We start from the raw sequence: 17,007 nt of genomic DNA on the forward strand, positions 1-17,007 counted from the left end.
CCAACATAAAATGTTGACAGCCGGAACACGCCTCTAAAATATTGTGCGAGTCCTGTGCGGTCCTCAGCGCTCCGCTCTTGATCCTTGTAGCCGATCAATGCTCCAATCAATTGATTGCCTGATTTTTGACAGTTATGAGCTGCTCTTCGTACGTAATCACCTCACCGCATCCCATATCTTGATTTCCGCCGAAATCCTCTTCAGTGCCGAGTCCCACGGACAATCTCCGAAGTGTGCGCCCAACTTGCCAAGGAATTTATTGTTATTGACATTTTTGTTGGACGGAATCACACGGATTATATCTGCTAATTGCACATACAGACATATATCAGATATATCCTTTGGCGGCGCAGTGCGGCGCCCTTGATCAGTAATTTTTATTCGTAATTAGTAAAGTTGTATTTTGAGCTGGCCTTGGCATATTGGGCGCAGATTTAAGGACTAAAAGTCAAATTCAATAAATCATATTTGCAATCTAAATTGCCATGAGCACCTGCAGGCAGGCGTACTAGCACGATCGCCAATCTGAAGCCGCACTTTTCTGAGCGCTTAGGCACAAATGGCCTGGAAAATCACGACTTGCTGCGTCGCCAGAGGTGATAAAGTTTCGCACATTAATACTTAATTACTTGAATAATTGGGGCCAGGGGATTAAATTCACACGCAGTTCACGAACCACCGGCGGGTAGGTGCGCTTGCAGGTGGACGTTTAATGAAAAAAATATCAAAACCAAAAAAAAGCACAGCACAGGGGGAGAATAAAAATCACAAGCCAAGTGACCAAAAATTCTCGAGACAACGGGCAAAACTTGAAGTGATGCCAAAGCCACCGACGTCGTTGACATTAAATTTGCTGCTGTCCTGTGGCATGTTGTTGTTGTTATTGTTGTTGTTTGTTGTCTGCTGAGCTGGGCTTAAACACAAAATATGAGCGCACCCTGGATGAATTTTTCACACGAAATCCTGATTAATAAATATATAAAAGTACCCAAAAATTTAACTGATAATTTGAAAAGTCGTCAACCTGAGCTAAAGTTGGCAGCCGCTCGACGGCGCAGACGGACCAACGGGACAGAGATTTCATGTGGAGCCTGCGCGAACCTCTGGTGCCCAATTACAAGCAAATGAGCTGGAAAACTGTATCAAATGACCCCCGAATACGAATACAAAATTACAGACCGCAAGACCAGAACAAGTCGCAGCCCAGAAGAATCTTTGCCAAAAAATGCTGCTTCAAGTTCGTCTCAAGCTCTTATCTCTCTCTCTCTCTCTCTCTCTCTCTCTCTCTCTCTCTTTCTATCTCCCCCTCTCTCTATTTCGTTGTCTGTCTCTGTCTCGATCCCTTTGTACCATCTTAACGTGACAAAGCGATGGAGATGGCTTGCGTGTGGCAATTTCAGTTAAAAAAAAACTACAGCAAGTTCTTTAAGATTTGGACTTAAATACTCTAACATGAGACTATAAATACTTCTAAGTTGCTGGAGTACTGAGATACTTATCTGCATAATATCGTAAATAATATATAGTAAATACGACTGTAAATGATTATATATCATAGTTATAATTTATTTAGTTACTCACATATAACTACATCAGGTAATATCGTATCGTAAATATCTAAATTGCGTATATTTATTTAATTGAAAACTAACTCTCAATAAATTTAGTGCCCTTTGACGACAATTTTAAATCTTTTCTGATAGGGTATTCACACTTTGATATTCAGTCAAATATTCCTTCATTGTTAGCTTGGCTTTTTTCTTTCTTTGCCTGGGCTCTGCATCTTTGGTAGCATCTTTGCGTTTTTGTTGTGTTAATTTGATGCCTCGCCCGAAAATTGTCAAAAAATCAACGTCGACTTTGATTTTTGATGCACTTTCACTGACGATCGTCGCTGCTGGCTGTGTGCAGCGTGAGATACTCGACTCACGGACTGGCCTCAGCTCAAAGGCTTAGAGGCCTTTGATGCCTGCCACCTACTTGGAGAGTTCGCTAGGGGTCCAGCAAGTGAAGTCAGTCAACTGGAGCGATGCGTCTGTGTGGCTAATTGAGTTGCCCAGTCGAGCGATCGGCCGTGCGAATTGTTTGTCAACCTGTAACGGTTAAATCTCTTGCTCCTGCAACGCTCGTCAGTAATCGGAGCTACTGATTGATGGTAACTGACTGGCTGGCTGGCTAGCGGACTAGCTGGCTAGCTGGCTGGAAGATGAGCGTAGCGAATGTTTGACTAATTGGCCTAAACTTCCTTAAACAAACAGCGATCTATAATTGGGCTCGGCTTTGACTTTCACCGACCAGGTAACGTTGTTTGGCATTTCTCTGCGTTTATTACGGGCCGCACACAATGCCGGCCGGGGCGTGACCAGCGTGATTTGGTGTCGCTAATTACAGACTTGGCATTTAACGCAGCTCGTTTTATGGCTTAATAATTGCAATCGTTTGGCATCGACTTCGGCTTTGACTTTTGGCCAAGACCAAGAATGGGCCCACACACACAGCGATCGCTGCACACGCGTCTGCACGCCGATCCTTCGTGGGTTGGGTTTACCTCAGCCTGGAAGACCTGCAAGCGGATCAGAGCACACATCAATCAGCCGAATGCATTTCAGCTTCAATTTTTTTGTTGGAGTCCGCATTGGCGCACGCAATTATTGCGCAATAATTAAAGGATCAGCGTAAAATGTTCACACAACAATGCCAAAATAAAACCGCCGGAAACGGAAACTATGTGCACTCCAGCCACAACTATTTACAAAAAACATCTACAAAATGTTGCGGTTTGTATGGTTTTTTAATAGTCCTTTGAATGGGATGGATAGCGTGTTCAGCAAGGCATGAGAAAGTCTTTTATAGCTAAAAAAAAATTTGTTTTGGAAATTGTAAAAATTACAATGAAAATACCAACGAAAACCGCAGAAAAAAGTGTACAATGAAAATAGTAAAATTTAACAATATCTAAAAAATTGTTTCACAAGATTAAAATTTCTGTCTTTAAATAAAACATGTTATAGATTCCTTTACAAATCTATGATTAAAATCTGCAAACATTGCTATGTTTGCTTCGGTTTGATACGACTTAATATGGTATTGCCATTCCTTAGGTGAGGAATATACCCTAATACAATTTGGTCTAAGCCCAATATACATTTTAATCTCATGAAATAATATAAATATATGTTTTTAAATTGTTTGACTTTATCAGTAATACTTTAATCTGCCGATTTCTAAAATAATTCAAATAATTCGTAATTGATGTGCAATGAATTCGCTGAATTAAGTCATTATCAGTCAGAGTCAATTATATTTATATACATATTTTCTATACAATTATTCTACTATCAAATACGAATAAAAACTATTGTTGATATTTTTTAAATTTCAGATCCAAGATCATTAGGGAATCAAATGGTGAGACAATTTTTTAATTTCTAAATTTATAATAATTAGGAATTCGTATATGTTTATAATTATTATATAATAATTTATAATAATATGCATGTATGTAAGAATAGCAAATGAAATGAAAAGGGACTCAACTTATGTCCTCAGCTTGCTTTTTACATGGTTAATTTCTATATCTGTAGTATAATGTAATCGGAGGAGAAGCAGCAATAACTTTATAAATAACACGACAAACACAACGACATTGTTACACTTGAGACTAACTTGAGGTCCAATTAGCTGTCAGCATTCAATGGACTTGACATGCGGTTGGTCATGTCGATCGCGACGCCCCATGGGGACGCTAATCAGAAGTGACAAATTGATGGTGTTAAAGCTCATTAACTTGTTTAGCGCAGATACAGATATGCTTACTTAAGATCAGTAACCGCTTAGACAGACTTCTGCAGCTCAACAATGGCCGCAGGAGGCGAAGAAGGAAACCTCAAATTAAAGCGCGCCAATTATCGACATGACAAATTTTTAGGCACATTAATTCCTATACGACTTGTTGCCTGTTGCCTGTTGCCTGTTGCCTGTTTGCAGCAACGACAACGAAAAACCCACAAAATATGCAACGGGGCGACGTACCCTTAAGCCCGATGCTGAACTCCAATTCGAATGCATAATAATACGTGTTAATAATGCTCAGGCAAGCTGTCTATAAATTGACAAAGACATGCAAGACTCCGACTGGGGCACCGACTTTTGCTTCTGTTGTTGTTGTTGTTGTTGTTGCTGAGGTTGTCATTGTTGTTGTTGTTGCTGCTGCTGCTGCTGCTGCTGTTGTTGGCGGCATCGGCACTGCCAAAAGCTGGCTGGGGTCGGCTGCACGTAAGTTCCCATTGCCATTCATGAATTCTAACTAATTGTATTGGCAAGCAGTTGCATTTTGCCAAAAGATGGAAGCTGGATCGAATCTGTGCAGCTGCACAGCGATCGGAACGTAGCTCGGTTGCACAAAGCCATTCAAGCTTGGCAGGAAGAAGCCCCAACGCAGCCAAAATCGAAATGCTACCTTTACTGTTGTTGTTGTTGTTGTTGTTGTTGTTGGTGGTTGGTGTCGTGGCGAGTCGAGAGCTAAACAATTTGTGTAATTGACAAATTGACGGCGACGCATTGTGCGGAAGCGTTCAAAGCCGTAAATTGTCGCTAACAAGAGCGCGATCCCAGGCACACCGAAAGAGATTCACACACACACACAGACAGAGGCAGAGACACAGACGACAGGATATTGGAGCTACCTGCATAATTGCTACCACTGTCAGCCTGCATTGGCTAGCCAAATGCGAGGGAGAGCTCTAAATTAAGTCATTAACAATTTAACGAAGCGCTGTCCAAGCTGCGCCGCTAACTAATTATGTGAATTTCCTTTTGATTGTCCAGGCAACGCCAGGCCGCGGCCACTGCGAAAGCTCTGCGGCAACGCCCGAAAATCATTTTATAAAACAAACAGAAAATTCGGCCCACGTAGCAATGTCCTGCCGCGCCCCAATGCCCCCCGTAAAAGTTCCCACTGCGATTGTGTAGTGGCAGGCGATCGTCAGTCGGCGGTGTGCTATCAGCAAATTGGTTTTGTATCTTCCGAGTGATTGAATCGCTGACCCGACTGACATGGCCAGGAACTGCTACGCTTTCTGCTGAATGAATTGGCAGCCCTTAAATCCAGGCTTAAGCTTAGTCCCAGCCTTTGTCGGTTATCCGCCAGCAACGATCATCAATCGAACTTCGCTTTAAACGATTTGTGAGTGGCGCTCGATGATTTTTTGTTTTTTTGCTGCTGAAAACAGATCAGCCCCACACTTAACTTAATTTGGCAGCCACACTCCGCTGCGCTCTGCCATATAATTATCGGCACAATACTGTTCGGGGATCACTTTTCGAGTATTTGTTTTGGCCAGCTTGTGTAGCCGGCGACTAATTTCGCTGAGCTGTCTACAAATTGATCGCGAAGCGCCAAATCGATCACCTTGCTCCACATAATAAAGCTGAACGCACTGCGCGCGACTCAGCTCAGCTCGACTCGACTCGAGTCGACCCGGGCAGTGTGTGAGAATCGATGCAGTGCGCTAAATGAGGCGCCTGGAAAGGAAGCGCCAAGTTCTGCGCAAAAGGTGAAGACATTAACTGAACCTCAGATCGACTCAGATTGATGGATCGCCCGCGAAAGTCAAACAGGCCAAACAGGGCTTAACTAAGCTAAACATGTGCAATTTATATGCTGGGAAGTTTTAATATTAGTAGCAAAATATTAAATAATAAATAATGAAAGGCGGTTTATATGAATTATTTATACTGCAAAATGTTTTCAGTTATTTTAATAAAATTTAATCTATTAAATATTGTTGAATAAAAGGGTGCTTCAAATAATAAATACATAGTTGAAATGGTAGTTCATATCATTTTCGGTATACAAAAATATTAAGCTGCAACTGCTAGAAATTTAAGATACAACAAAATTTAAAGGTTTTTTCCTTCGAAAATTCAAATATTGTGGAATAAATAAGTTGAAAGCATATATGATTAGATGACAGTTGGAATAATTATACTTTTCCCCTCTAAGCAAATATGTTAACATAAATCTATCAATACAAACCAAAAATCCTATAAAAGATTCTGAAATTTATTCATCTAAAACATTGAAAATTATTTTTTTGAATAAATTGATCTTCTTTTTTAATCAATTTCCGTAGATCTAAAAGTTTTGATGACCATAATATTTTTGTAAATATATAACTGTGGTTTTTATTTTAAATTTGTAAATTCCCATAATTTTTAGAAAATAAACTGCACAAAAAAATAGAGTTCTTTGTTTTTAGTTTTCTTTAAATGTTTTTATTTCAAGTCTTAATATTTAATTGAAAATATTTAACTAAACAATTAACAGCGCAATACTTAAACAATAATTTCCTACTGGGCTCTAGCTTGACATACATATATACAGGTGAAGGTACAACATTTGGCAAATGAACGTAAGCTGCGATCGGTTAGCGCAACAGATCGCCCAGGGCGGTGATGTAGGTCTGGGCCATTTGGAGTGTTTCATGCTTGGACAGCTGCCGGTCGTTGCCCAGGCAGGGCAGATACTGACGCAGTCGGTCGAAGGCCTGATTGAGGCTCTGCATTCGGCGGCGTTCACGGGCATTTGCTGCCAGGCGGCGTTTCCGCTTGATAACTGGCGAGATTTGCTTGTTGCGACGCTTCTTGCCAGCGCCAGTGGCTGGAGCATTGGAATTGCCCGCTGCATCTTCACTGTCGCCATCGCCCAGAGCAAAGGAGCCATCGTTGCCCTCGCCATCGAAGTCATCTTCAAAGTCCAGCATCATGTCGTCATCGTCCTCCACGCTGTCGTCAAACAGAGCTGAATTGTCGAAATCAAAGCTCTGAAAGTCGTCGGCATAGAGCTGGACATTGCCGTTGTTGCACTGAGACGCGGGCTGGGCTGAGTTGGTCTGGCTGACGGAGTCGGTGACTGGAGCTGCTGCTGCTGCTACTTGCTGATTCTTGCGCGTGTAACTGCGCTTGGGCTTCGTCACTGGCGCTGCTGTTGTTGCTGGCAGTGTCTTGCAGGTGCCCACATTGGGCGAGCCCATGATCTCCAGGGCTGGTTGTGCCGCAGTCGCTGGCATTGCTGGCGCCGGCTGCTCCAGCGCCAATGCGAACTGCTGCGTTTGCGGCAGGCCGTTGCAGCCATTGTTGTAGATGGTGTTCAGATCAACATACTCGGGACTCTCGGAGCGATGGCTGGACGGCGACGAGGTGATCCAGCCATCCGAGCTGGCCTGCTCAAAGCTGATGAACCCATTGGCAGACAAATAATTGCTGGAGCTGGCCAGCGTATTGCAATTGAATTGATAGTGCGTTACGCTCGGATTGTAGGCGGCCATGGGATTGAAGTAGGGCTCCGCTGCACCCGGCTTGAAGCCCTGCAAATCCTCAGTGGTCTTGTAGTAGTAGCGATATATCTCACTGGACGACATTTTAGCAATATATTCTCAATTGATTTTGTGCAATAAACAACTTGGACCGTTCGCCGTGGCTGCTAGCGAGTTTCTGACTGTGGCCTTATCTTGGCGGCGGTATTTATACGCTCCACGCAAAACCTACCACTGCGGGCAGGTAAGACGAGCAGAGCGAGGAACAGGTAAACGAGTTGCCTACCTACCTCGGCCACAGGCAGCACGTGCCGTGCCCGAGCAACAGCCAATGGCAAGCGGTGGTGGGTTGCACTGTGTTGGAATTGCTTTGCCTCGTTGAGCTTGAGGGACAGCGGAGGCAGCAGCAACAGCAAGAGAGGCACATTCACAGCCCCAGCCTGTAAAATGGCGCTGGCTGGATGGAATAGAAGATGCGCTGGCGCTTATCGGAGGCAATCTAAAGCCGCTAACAAGATGATTATGGGGTAGTGGTGGTGGTGGCAGTGGTGGTGGTAGGATGTGCCGGAACAAGGGGCGGAAATGCAAACAAACCTATAACAGGATTAGTTTTGACCACTAAGCGCTGCGAAATTTGCAAAAATCCAAACATCAGGACATAGATGGCCACAATGATTTGTCAGCACCAAATGGCCAGCAATATCTTATCTAAATCGTCGTCAGGACCAAAGACTGAGCCGCTAAGCAACTCATGCCTCATGCCTGGCCAGGCCAAAACTCTACCTGCTGGACACACCTTAACAACTGTGCCGCCGCACAGGCAATTCGGCATGCCGCTGACCACCACCGCCGTGGCCCGAAATTATATCGCAATGAAAATCTTGTTTATTACAACCTGGCGAAAATTTTCCAATTGATATGCTCGTTGAGGGTTTGACCCGCCGTCGATGCGCTCGACGCTTGCTTGTTAGCCGAGCGTCAAGGACACGCTTGATGGTCCGCATGGTCATGTCTATGGGCATGCCTAATAAGCGTGCCCGGCGCTAACTAACTGGCATAGTTAGGCTCACATTTTAGCGCTAACAATTAGTATGGGCTCGCATCGTCCGGGCAATTTAGTTGTACGCCGAGCATGAGACAGCGCATTTAGCTCGTTGGACTAGGACTCGCCTGGTGGTCGATCCTCGATTCGGAGCAACGCCCAGTCAAATGATTCGCTGGAAATCATATTGTGCGAGTGCATTTGATATTAAAGAAATCTCTTTATGCTGCCGCTGTCGCTGCCTTTGATGTGTGGGCGTTCAGCTAACTGTGGTAGCACGCCCCAAGTTGCATTTGCCCCTGCCGCTGGGCTATCAGAAGTGCACATCTACGAGGCGGCAATAAAACGTTGTCAATTAGATAAAAATGTCACACAACAAACCGCAGCAAGTGCAGCACAACAAATTTATTGGCAGCAAACAACCCCCGATTGCCAGGCACAGGACCTCTACGTATCCTTTTGCTGTGCGTCCTCTGTTGCAAGTGCAATTTACGAGTGACTGTCTGCGAGTGCGCACAAGTGACAGTTGTGCATGTGACGCCTCCGGTTACACCTGCAACCAAACAACGACGATCGTATCGCCATATCCCAGAGCTGCGCACTTGCTGCTCTTGCTGTTGTTAAGTTTATGTTTATCGATCCTGGCTGATATTGAGGCATCCGCCAACTCAACGTTTGCATATCGATTTGAATTTTATGCGTATTGACAAAAACGCTCAACAACAACAGCAACAACAACAACGGTAGCAACAACAACAATGTATAAATGGGCACACGTGCTGCGGCATGCAATGGAAAAGGGTTAGCTATTCAGAGAGGCAACTTCATGCTGCATCCAGCCCATGCGCAACGGCGCCTTGCGTGCCTGTCACTTAACGAGCGATTCGAAAACTGCTGCCACTTACAGCCGGTTAAAGATGAACAATATGCGGCATATACCATACGTACCTCAATACACACATCTCCGGCCAGCTCCGACTTGCGGGTAACGGGTAACGGGTAACGGGTCATACTTTTCATGTCAATACGCATAAATGCAACTTATGTCTGCTGCTCGAGAGTCGAGCTGGGATCTGCCAATGTGGAGCAGCTTCCAGAAAGCGCATGCAACAAACTGTTAAGATCACATTAATGCAACTGATCGAAACATAAATGCTCTGATTAGTTCAGATATTTGTAGAATGGAACTACTATATAATTTATTTTAATAGAATGCTAAGCATTAATCTTTATCATATTTTATTTTTAAATATTTTTTAAATATCTACAACAAATTGGAAAATGTACCGAACCTAGCTGCATTTCTTCTTCTACTTCTTAACCTGAGAAAAATCGGATAAAAGACAAAACCGACCTGTAGATAAAGTAAAAAATGAAAGTTCTTTCAAAACGTATTGCGAGAGAGCCCATTAGACCTGGAGCACAGCCCGTTTCGAAGATAGGCGATGTCTAAAAATTACTATGTAATACTATAAAATTAAAAAAAAAAAAAAAAAAAAAAAAAAAAAAACAATATAAATATAATTGTAATTATAGCTAATAATTCTAATTTATACTAAGCTAAATGCTTGGCTAGCTTAAACTGCTTAGACGATCAGAAGCCTAGGATGCATTATAATACATATTAGATTATGATTTAAAATAATGACAATCAGAGGAAATTAATAGTAGTCAAGAGTCTAAAGTAATTTGATATTCTTTTCACAACAGTATAAACGAATATATAAATTGAAGATTAAACTATAGGAGATGAGGAAATGTTCTTAGAATTTTAATATTATCTGCCAAGCATTAACCCAATGAAATATACCCCAATTCTTAAAGCTCAATATGTGAAACGTGTAGGAGCTGTACAGATGCCAATCAAGAATAAAAGTAGGCGCACGTCAACGACTCCCATTAGCAAGTCCCTCTGGGCCGTGAAAGTGTTGTCCGGGATTGCGATCATTTTCGGCAGCCGTAGCCCAATTATTTTTTGTCCTAAACACAAATTGAAAATTTGTATGTTACTTATTTTATTAGCATTTAGCACCGCCCAAAATGATCTCGCATGAAATGCAAAGAGCGAAAGTCAATCAATCGGAAGCAGGACAGGAGCATGCAATGGCATCTCGACTGCGAATCGGAATGGGATTGGGATTGGGACTGGCAATTGGAGGAGAGCAGAGTCAGGATTGCATGTGTAGTCTTTCATGTTTTCAGGTGGGTGGCCTCGGCGCGTTCGTGTGCGGCATTGTCAAATTGAAAATTCATTAAAGGCAAATTAAATATGCAATTGGCCGATGCAAAGTCCAAGAGAAATCAACAGACGAGGAGGAGCATTGGAGCATTGTGTGCCCGGGATGTGCCAACTGTTTGACTTGCTGAGCAAATATTGACGAGCGCTGAGAAAAAATTGATGCAAATATGATATGTACACTCCAGTCAGTGCAAAAAAAAAAAAAGAGTCGAGTGAAAATCAAAGCAAATAGTAGCTCAAACAGCGGCAGGACTCGACAGGACAGAAGCTACAGCTTCTTTTTTTTACATTTATATGAATATCGTGTGTAAATACAGAACGCATAAATTGCACATTGTTTACACAAAATTGTTGTAAGGACATGAGGACATGGGTTAATTCCCATGAAAATTAAAACTAGATTATACACACGCTCAGTTGAGGGTTGGATAGGGTCGGGCTCGAGTCGAGTCGAGGCGAGTCGAGTCAATGTTGTCCTGGCCAGGTCAATGCAGCGCCCACTGTGTCATTGTTTGGGCACGCCTGCAGGCAGCCTGTTGTTATAGATTGCATACTGATGGTTATCACAACCTGCCGGCATCTATCCATCTATATCTGTATGTATGTACATGCACATACGTATATATTTATCAGCATCTGATGGGATCAGAGTGAAGCGTAGCAATTTTTGTCGCACGGCTCGACTTTGAAGCTGCTCTGTGTCTGTGTTTTGTTTTGCCAACAGGAGTGGACTGCACTCGATAGCCATCTCTTTGGTGATCTTTGGCAACCGCTTGGCGCCGACCTGATCCTGACCGTGCAGCAACTTTGACTAATTCGCTGGCATTCGTCATGTGGCCCAAGGCCATTTGTCTTTGCAAATAGAAATTAATTTCACGCTGCATTTGAATTAGAATAACGCAAACGGAATCGGAATCGGAAGTAGGCATTATAATCGATCGACAAATTGTGATTGGTATTTAGATAGGGTCGGATGTAGGACATGGCTTTTGTGGCGATCCCACGTTACCCTTACCCAGATCAGCACGCCATGATCAATTCAAATTTGAAACACTGAGAACTACAACAATAAGCGAACAAAAGATGAAAACTACGCAATCACTTGAGAAAAATCAAAAAGGCCTCAAGGATCCGAGGACCTCAGGCTGTTGCTGCTGCTGCTCCGACTACTGCTGCTGCTGCTGTTGCTGCTTCTGGCTGCTACACCTTCGCCAACGCTGAGCATAACAGGTGGCACGGAAGCCGCACAAAATAAAAATGATTAAAGCAATAAAAAATAAAAAACACAAAAAAAAAAAAAAATAAATAACAAGAGAAAAGGGCCACGAAAGAAATAACAATTTTTAATAAGATTTTCTACTCGTCTGTTGAGCAACAAGATTTTTGAGTGCGCCTAGAATGATGCCGATGATGATGCTGCGGCACAGGAACAACTTCCGATCCTTGGCGGGGCGTTGCCGAGCGCAGCGGGTCAAGTGTGAGAACATTTTACGGAAGGATGTGGCTAGAGGAAAAATTATGAAAAATGATCGTCTAAGCGAAGGGTTACAATCAAAGAAACACCACGTGGTCAAGATTCACTTTCGTGCAGACGTAGAAGAGGGAGAGGCTAGGCCTGTCTGTGCCTCTACTCCCTACACGAACCAAATCCCGTACACCTTCCTCACTACTCACTGCAATGAAATTATCCAGGAATTTTGTAGAGTAATTGAGCGTCTAATTTGCGGCGCAACAATTGCAGTCTCAGACAGAGAACGCGGTGCCCCTCTTCGGTGCTTTCATGAATGGGCCAACGTTTTTCACAATGGCTCGTTTATTGGGCTTGAATGGAAAGTGTTTCTTCAGTGGAAACTGAAGAGCGTGCGCGCTCCTACAGAGGCCGCGCCACTCGAGCGCAAAACAATTAACAAGTTTCAGTTTCGGTTTTCCACTGCGTCCACAGTTTAGTTCTTTTCTCAATTGTTGTATTGTTGCACTTGAAGTACGACGAGCGAATTCCTATGAAGCATGCATATAAACTTACCCTGGCACATAGGATGCATATATGTATAGCGGTATGGAATTGAAGTGACCTTAAGTAAGAAAACGAAAATTTATAATAATGAGCGCAGAGGCCGGCCGAGAAGAGCGCGAATAAAATGTAAACTAAAGATACTATTTATATGTATTATTTCGGCTGAAAAGGAAGTACCAAATTACATTTAATTAGCTTTAGCTGTAGCTGTAGCTGTAGCTGATATATATATGTATATATGTATAAGCTTTAAATTCGCGTACGGTATGCGCCCAATGATGTCAGGAGCTGGCGCAGGAGCAAGAGCAGGAGCAGCACAAGAAGTCAGACGATTACGATTACCACCGAAAACGAAACTGTGGCGCATTCGCATACTCATTGATCGACCGCTGATCAAAAAAGGCCCTGGGCCTGGACCTCGAGCTGCAGACGTGGCCTCTGTTTCCATCTTCTTTTCATTTTTTGTTGCCATTGGTGAAATTCGCACGTTTAACCTTTGGGCAAACAAAAACAAAAATAATGCACAGCCAAGCGAACCTGTTGAACCCAAACGCAATTTTCCCATCACTTTGATTGCTGCCCAGGAATGACACGCGTGCGCCGCGCCGCAGCCTAGCTATTCTGATTGTGCCATTACGGGCGATCCAACGCGTGGTTGGATCTGCTGCCAATGGCTGGGCCTGGCCCAGCGGTCAGGCTGGCGATCAGACCGTTTCATTTTTAAAGACGACTCAAAATTAGGGTAACAATCGCAGTTAAACAGCAAGCGGGAACACGCAGCAATGCTCGACTATTCAGATGCTCTGCAGTTGTGGAAGTGTTAAGTCTTTGGCCTGACTCCCAGAGTTATCAATGTGGGTAATTGTGAACTAAGCTAAAATGAGTTTAACTCGATCTCAAATAAAGTTTAATTTATTCTCATAGCTTTTCTCTTTACAGATATATACCTATTGATACATATTACCTCTCTATCCATATAAATCTGAACACATATTTATATAAAATATAATATTCAAAGTATTTCAATCAGACAGATATGAATATCTGTTACATTTCTCAGCATTTTTACGGGGTATTTTTATAGTGCTCCCAAGCGTCTCGAATACAACAAAAAAATAAATAAATAAAAAGCGAAACTTTCAAACGGTTTCAAGGATTTCGCTTGTCCCTGTTGGAGTCCGTTTAATATAATTCATATAATTTCCCATAGGTGCTGTTAGGTGCTGCATTGGCACCTGAAGGGTCTGCTGCCCAAAACACTTAGCCAGAAGTCAAAAGTAGCAACACTTTCCAAAAGCGACACTTGAGACTATGTCTGGCCAGAAGACAAAAGAAATTGAAATCGAAATCAAAATCCAAATGAAACACAAACAAATCCCAATGCCCAGTGTGAGAAATGACTTTCTCGGAAGTGAGAAACGATGACATAGATCCAGGAGTTGCTTTAGCTGGTAGCAGTGGCAGTAGTTCGGTTTGTCTGTCAACGGGCCTCGATGCTGAGTAATTGATATGTTTATCTTTTACCTGTGCGCAAACGGTGTAAAAATAAAATGTAAATTGTAACTGATATCGATGCTGGGTCATTTCTCAACATCAGTTCATGAAATTGAAAAATTGCGCATCAGATAAGCCCAGCACAAGTCTACAAGTCGATTTGATCGAGGCATCCCTTTCTCTCTATTTTCGATTTTCCCTTTCGACATTCACGCTCTGATCGTATGCAGACAGGATCATACGATCAGCCCCGTTGACAGTTCACACGGAGGTCCTTGGGTGACAATTGCATTATATGAAAATTGATATTTTCAACCGCAGATATCGTAGAATGCCGACATGGCATATAGTTAATTTCAATTGAATCTGACCACACAGCAGCAGGTCAGATATGGTCAGCCGGCAGAACAGGTAATAGCACAAGTGTTTGGCAAGAGAACAGGGAAAATCTACACGTTCCCATCCAATTACCAACATGATGAATTGATCTTATGTTTGCCATGTTATTTTTGCCATGTTTGCCGGAAGAGGCGGGTGCCACATAATTGTAACTGGAGCAAACGTGTGAAAAACTAACTAGTTAACAATTAGGACCTTTCTTTAAGGCTTATGCGTGAGAAGAAACCATTATGTTTTTGATTTGGCAAAAATGATATTTAGGGAGATTTCATAGAACTGTAGGAAAATATTTTTATTCCTATGTAAGTTAACCTACTGCATAAAACTGCATAAAATCTAGCTCAATTTTATAAACTTATTATTAAGAGTAAATCTAAAATAAACACGAACTTTTAGTATATTTAGTAGTTTAATAAAATATAAATATTTACATAAAAATTAAATAAATATATGCTTATATTCTATAAGCCATATCATCAGCCAATCAGCATCTGCGCCAGTCAAATTTTTAAATATCAAATACGTATGTATACCATATATATGTACATAAAAATATAAATATCATATTTAGCATAATTACAAATGAATTAGAGATGCCGGGAGACAAAAGCAATGCCAGGACAAAAGCAAGGATGAAAAATGTGCTGGCCAATAATAATGGTCGATACTCAATTCTCTTGATAATCACTTTATTTCGTTTTCCAGGAATTGGTCGCATTTTTTGATAAATTGACCAAGAGCTCGTGTCTGAATTAACGCCCCCGCCGCCAAGCGACGAAGGTCGAAGGGGTTAATGTTAATTGCTATTGTTGTTGCTGTCCATATTGTTGTTGTTGTTGGGCAGCGCAGTTAAAATCGGTTCAGCCGGCCTTTCATCTATCACGTGTTTATAGAGTTATTCAGCCGTGAGTTGTACCACACACTTTAATTGCCCCAATTCAAATGGAAGAGTTGGCTTTGGCTTTGGCTTTGGCGTTGGCGTTGGCGTCGGTCAGGCCACAATCGGATGCGATGCGATGCGTATGTTTGCACTGCATTCGTATGCTCACAGGAGGCACAAATATAAACAATAATCAATCTCTTCAAGGGTTGAACAAACAAACACAAAGCCTCGGCGCAAGGACATGCTTATGAAAAATGCAACAGAGAGCAGTTGAAGGCGTTTTTAAATTGATTATTCCTTTGGGTACAGCCCAAAAAAAATGAGAAACAAACTGAAGAAAATCCTGTGGAAAAATGCTCAATTTAATACATATTTATGAGGGAAATAGATCACAATTGGAATATATGTTGAAGCCAATAATGCATATTTAAAAAAAAAAAAAAATACATATGTTTCATTGGGTATGTCCGACTAACTGGTTCTTTTTAAATTTTAGAGTTAAGAAAAACGTGGAGGAAGGAAATTTATAAAATTTGGAGTATGAAATAGATGGACTTGGATATATAATTTCAATTCCGATTTCCTTTTGACTTTTATCTAAGAAAATAATCGGACGACTGTCGCTGATTAACAATATATTTATATCATTCATGGTGTCGCTCCCGCTTTCGTTAAGGCCCAGGTCAGCTTATAACTGTTTAAAATGGGTCGCAGCTTTTTTATGACCACAAGTTGATTTTTTAACGCTTCATTAACTTTTTGGCCACACGCGCTTCATACTTTGTTTTTTTTTTTTTTGTTACCCGTCTGACGCGCGTCTGCCAAGGAGCTCGCGTTGCCTTCTTAATTGCTTAAGTTGCCTTGGGATCGATCCAGTTTTCGCTGTATTTTGTCGACAGTGTTCTATCTAAACACCTCTTTCCGACTGCTTTCGCTCTAAAATAAAAAAATAAAAAAATAAATAAATAAAAATAACGAGTACTAAAAAAGTGCGACGCTTTTTACTTCCGATTTCTTGTGTGGACAGTTTGGAAATGCAGCGCCAGGCGACAACAACAGCTGCCACCAGTATACGCTTTTTTCAGCCGATTTGGAATCCGTATAAGCAACACAACAACACGCAGTGTGTGGCATTTTTTATTTTATTTTTTTTTATTGACAACGTGTGTCCAACTGAATATAAATTTGGAGTTTAAATTATCCATCAGTTAAACTGGTGGCATATGGCGTTTAAGACACGTTTTCGTACAAAAAGTATTATTTTTGTACAGAAAAAAAATACATTTCACAATGTCTTGTGTCAATTTTTATAACCAGAATCTTTTTAAGAGATAAAATATTTTTTAAATTTAATTAACTGAAAAAAGACAAATTTTATTGCTGCTGGAAAGTGTTAATCGATAGCTATCATATTATCAGTGTATATCGTTCATCTCTATTGTGAATTATACGCTCACTCTGTTAAATTCAAACATAACGATTATTTAATGCTTAGGGCTGTTTTCTATAATTTACAACGTTTTCTATCCATTAATAGATATTTTCATTAATATATGTATTCTTGCAACCAGTGTTTAAAGATGCAGTATTCTTAAATCACAATTTCATCATTCAAAAAAT

General features: G+C 41.7%; 1 protein-coding gene and 1 long non-coding RNA gene across 2 annotated transcripts; both read right to left on the bottom strand.

The window, feature by feature from the left end:
* Window positions 1-6,260: 6,260 nt before the first annotated feature.
* Window positions 6,261-7,491, bottom strand: LOC6572722 (protein atonal). Its single transcript, XM_001998792.3, has one exon. It carries the CDS (start codon window positions 7,419-7,421, stop codon window positions 6,429-6,431), a length of 993 nt encoding a protein of 330 aa, XP_001998828.1. The 5' UTR covers window positions 7,422-7,491; the 3' UTR covers window positions 6,261-6,428.
* Window positions 7,492-15,108: 7,617 nt separating this feature from the next.
* On the bottom strand, window positions 15,109-16,799 carry LOC122756769. Its single transcript, XR_006356622.1, has 2 exons — window positions 16,393-16,799; window positions 15,109-16,323 (listed from the first exon to the last, which is right to left on the bottom strand). It is a non-coding gene; the product is annotated as an uncharacterized LOC122756769 (long non-coding RNA).
* Window positions 16,800-17,007: the final 208 nt, after the last annotated feature.

The sequence above is a fragment of the Drosophila mojavensis genome, unplaced genomic scaffold (genome assembly GCF_018153725.1).
Source record: "Drosophila mojavensis isolate 15081-1352.22 unplaced genomic scaffold, ASM1815372v1 contig_16, whole genome shotgun sequence".
In the NCBI taxonomy this organism is placed as follows: domain Eukaryota; kingdom Metazoa; phylum Arthropoda; class Insecta; order Diptera; family Drosophilidae; genus Drosophila; species Drosophila mojavensis.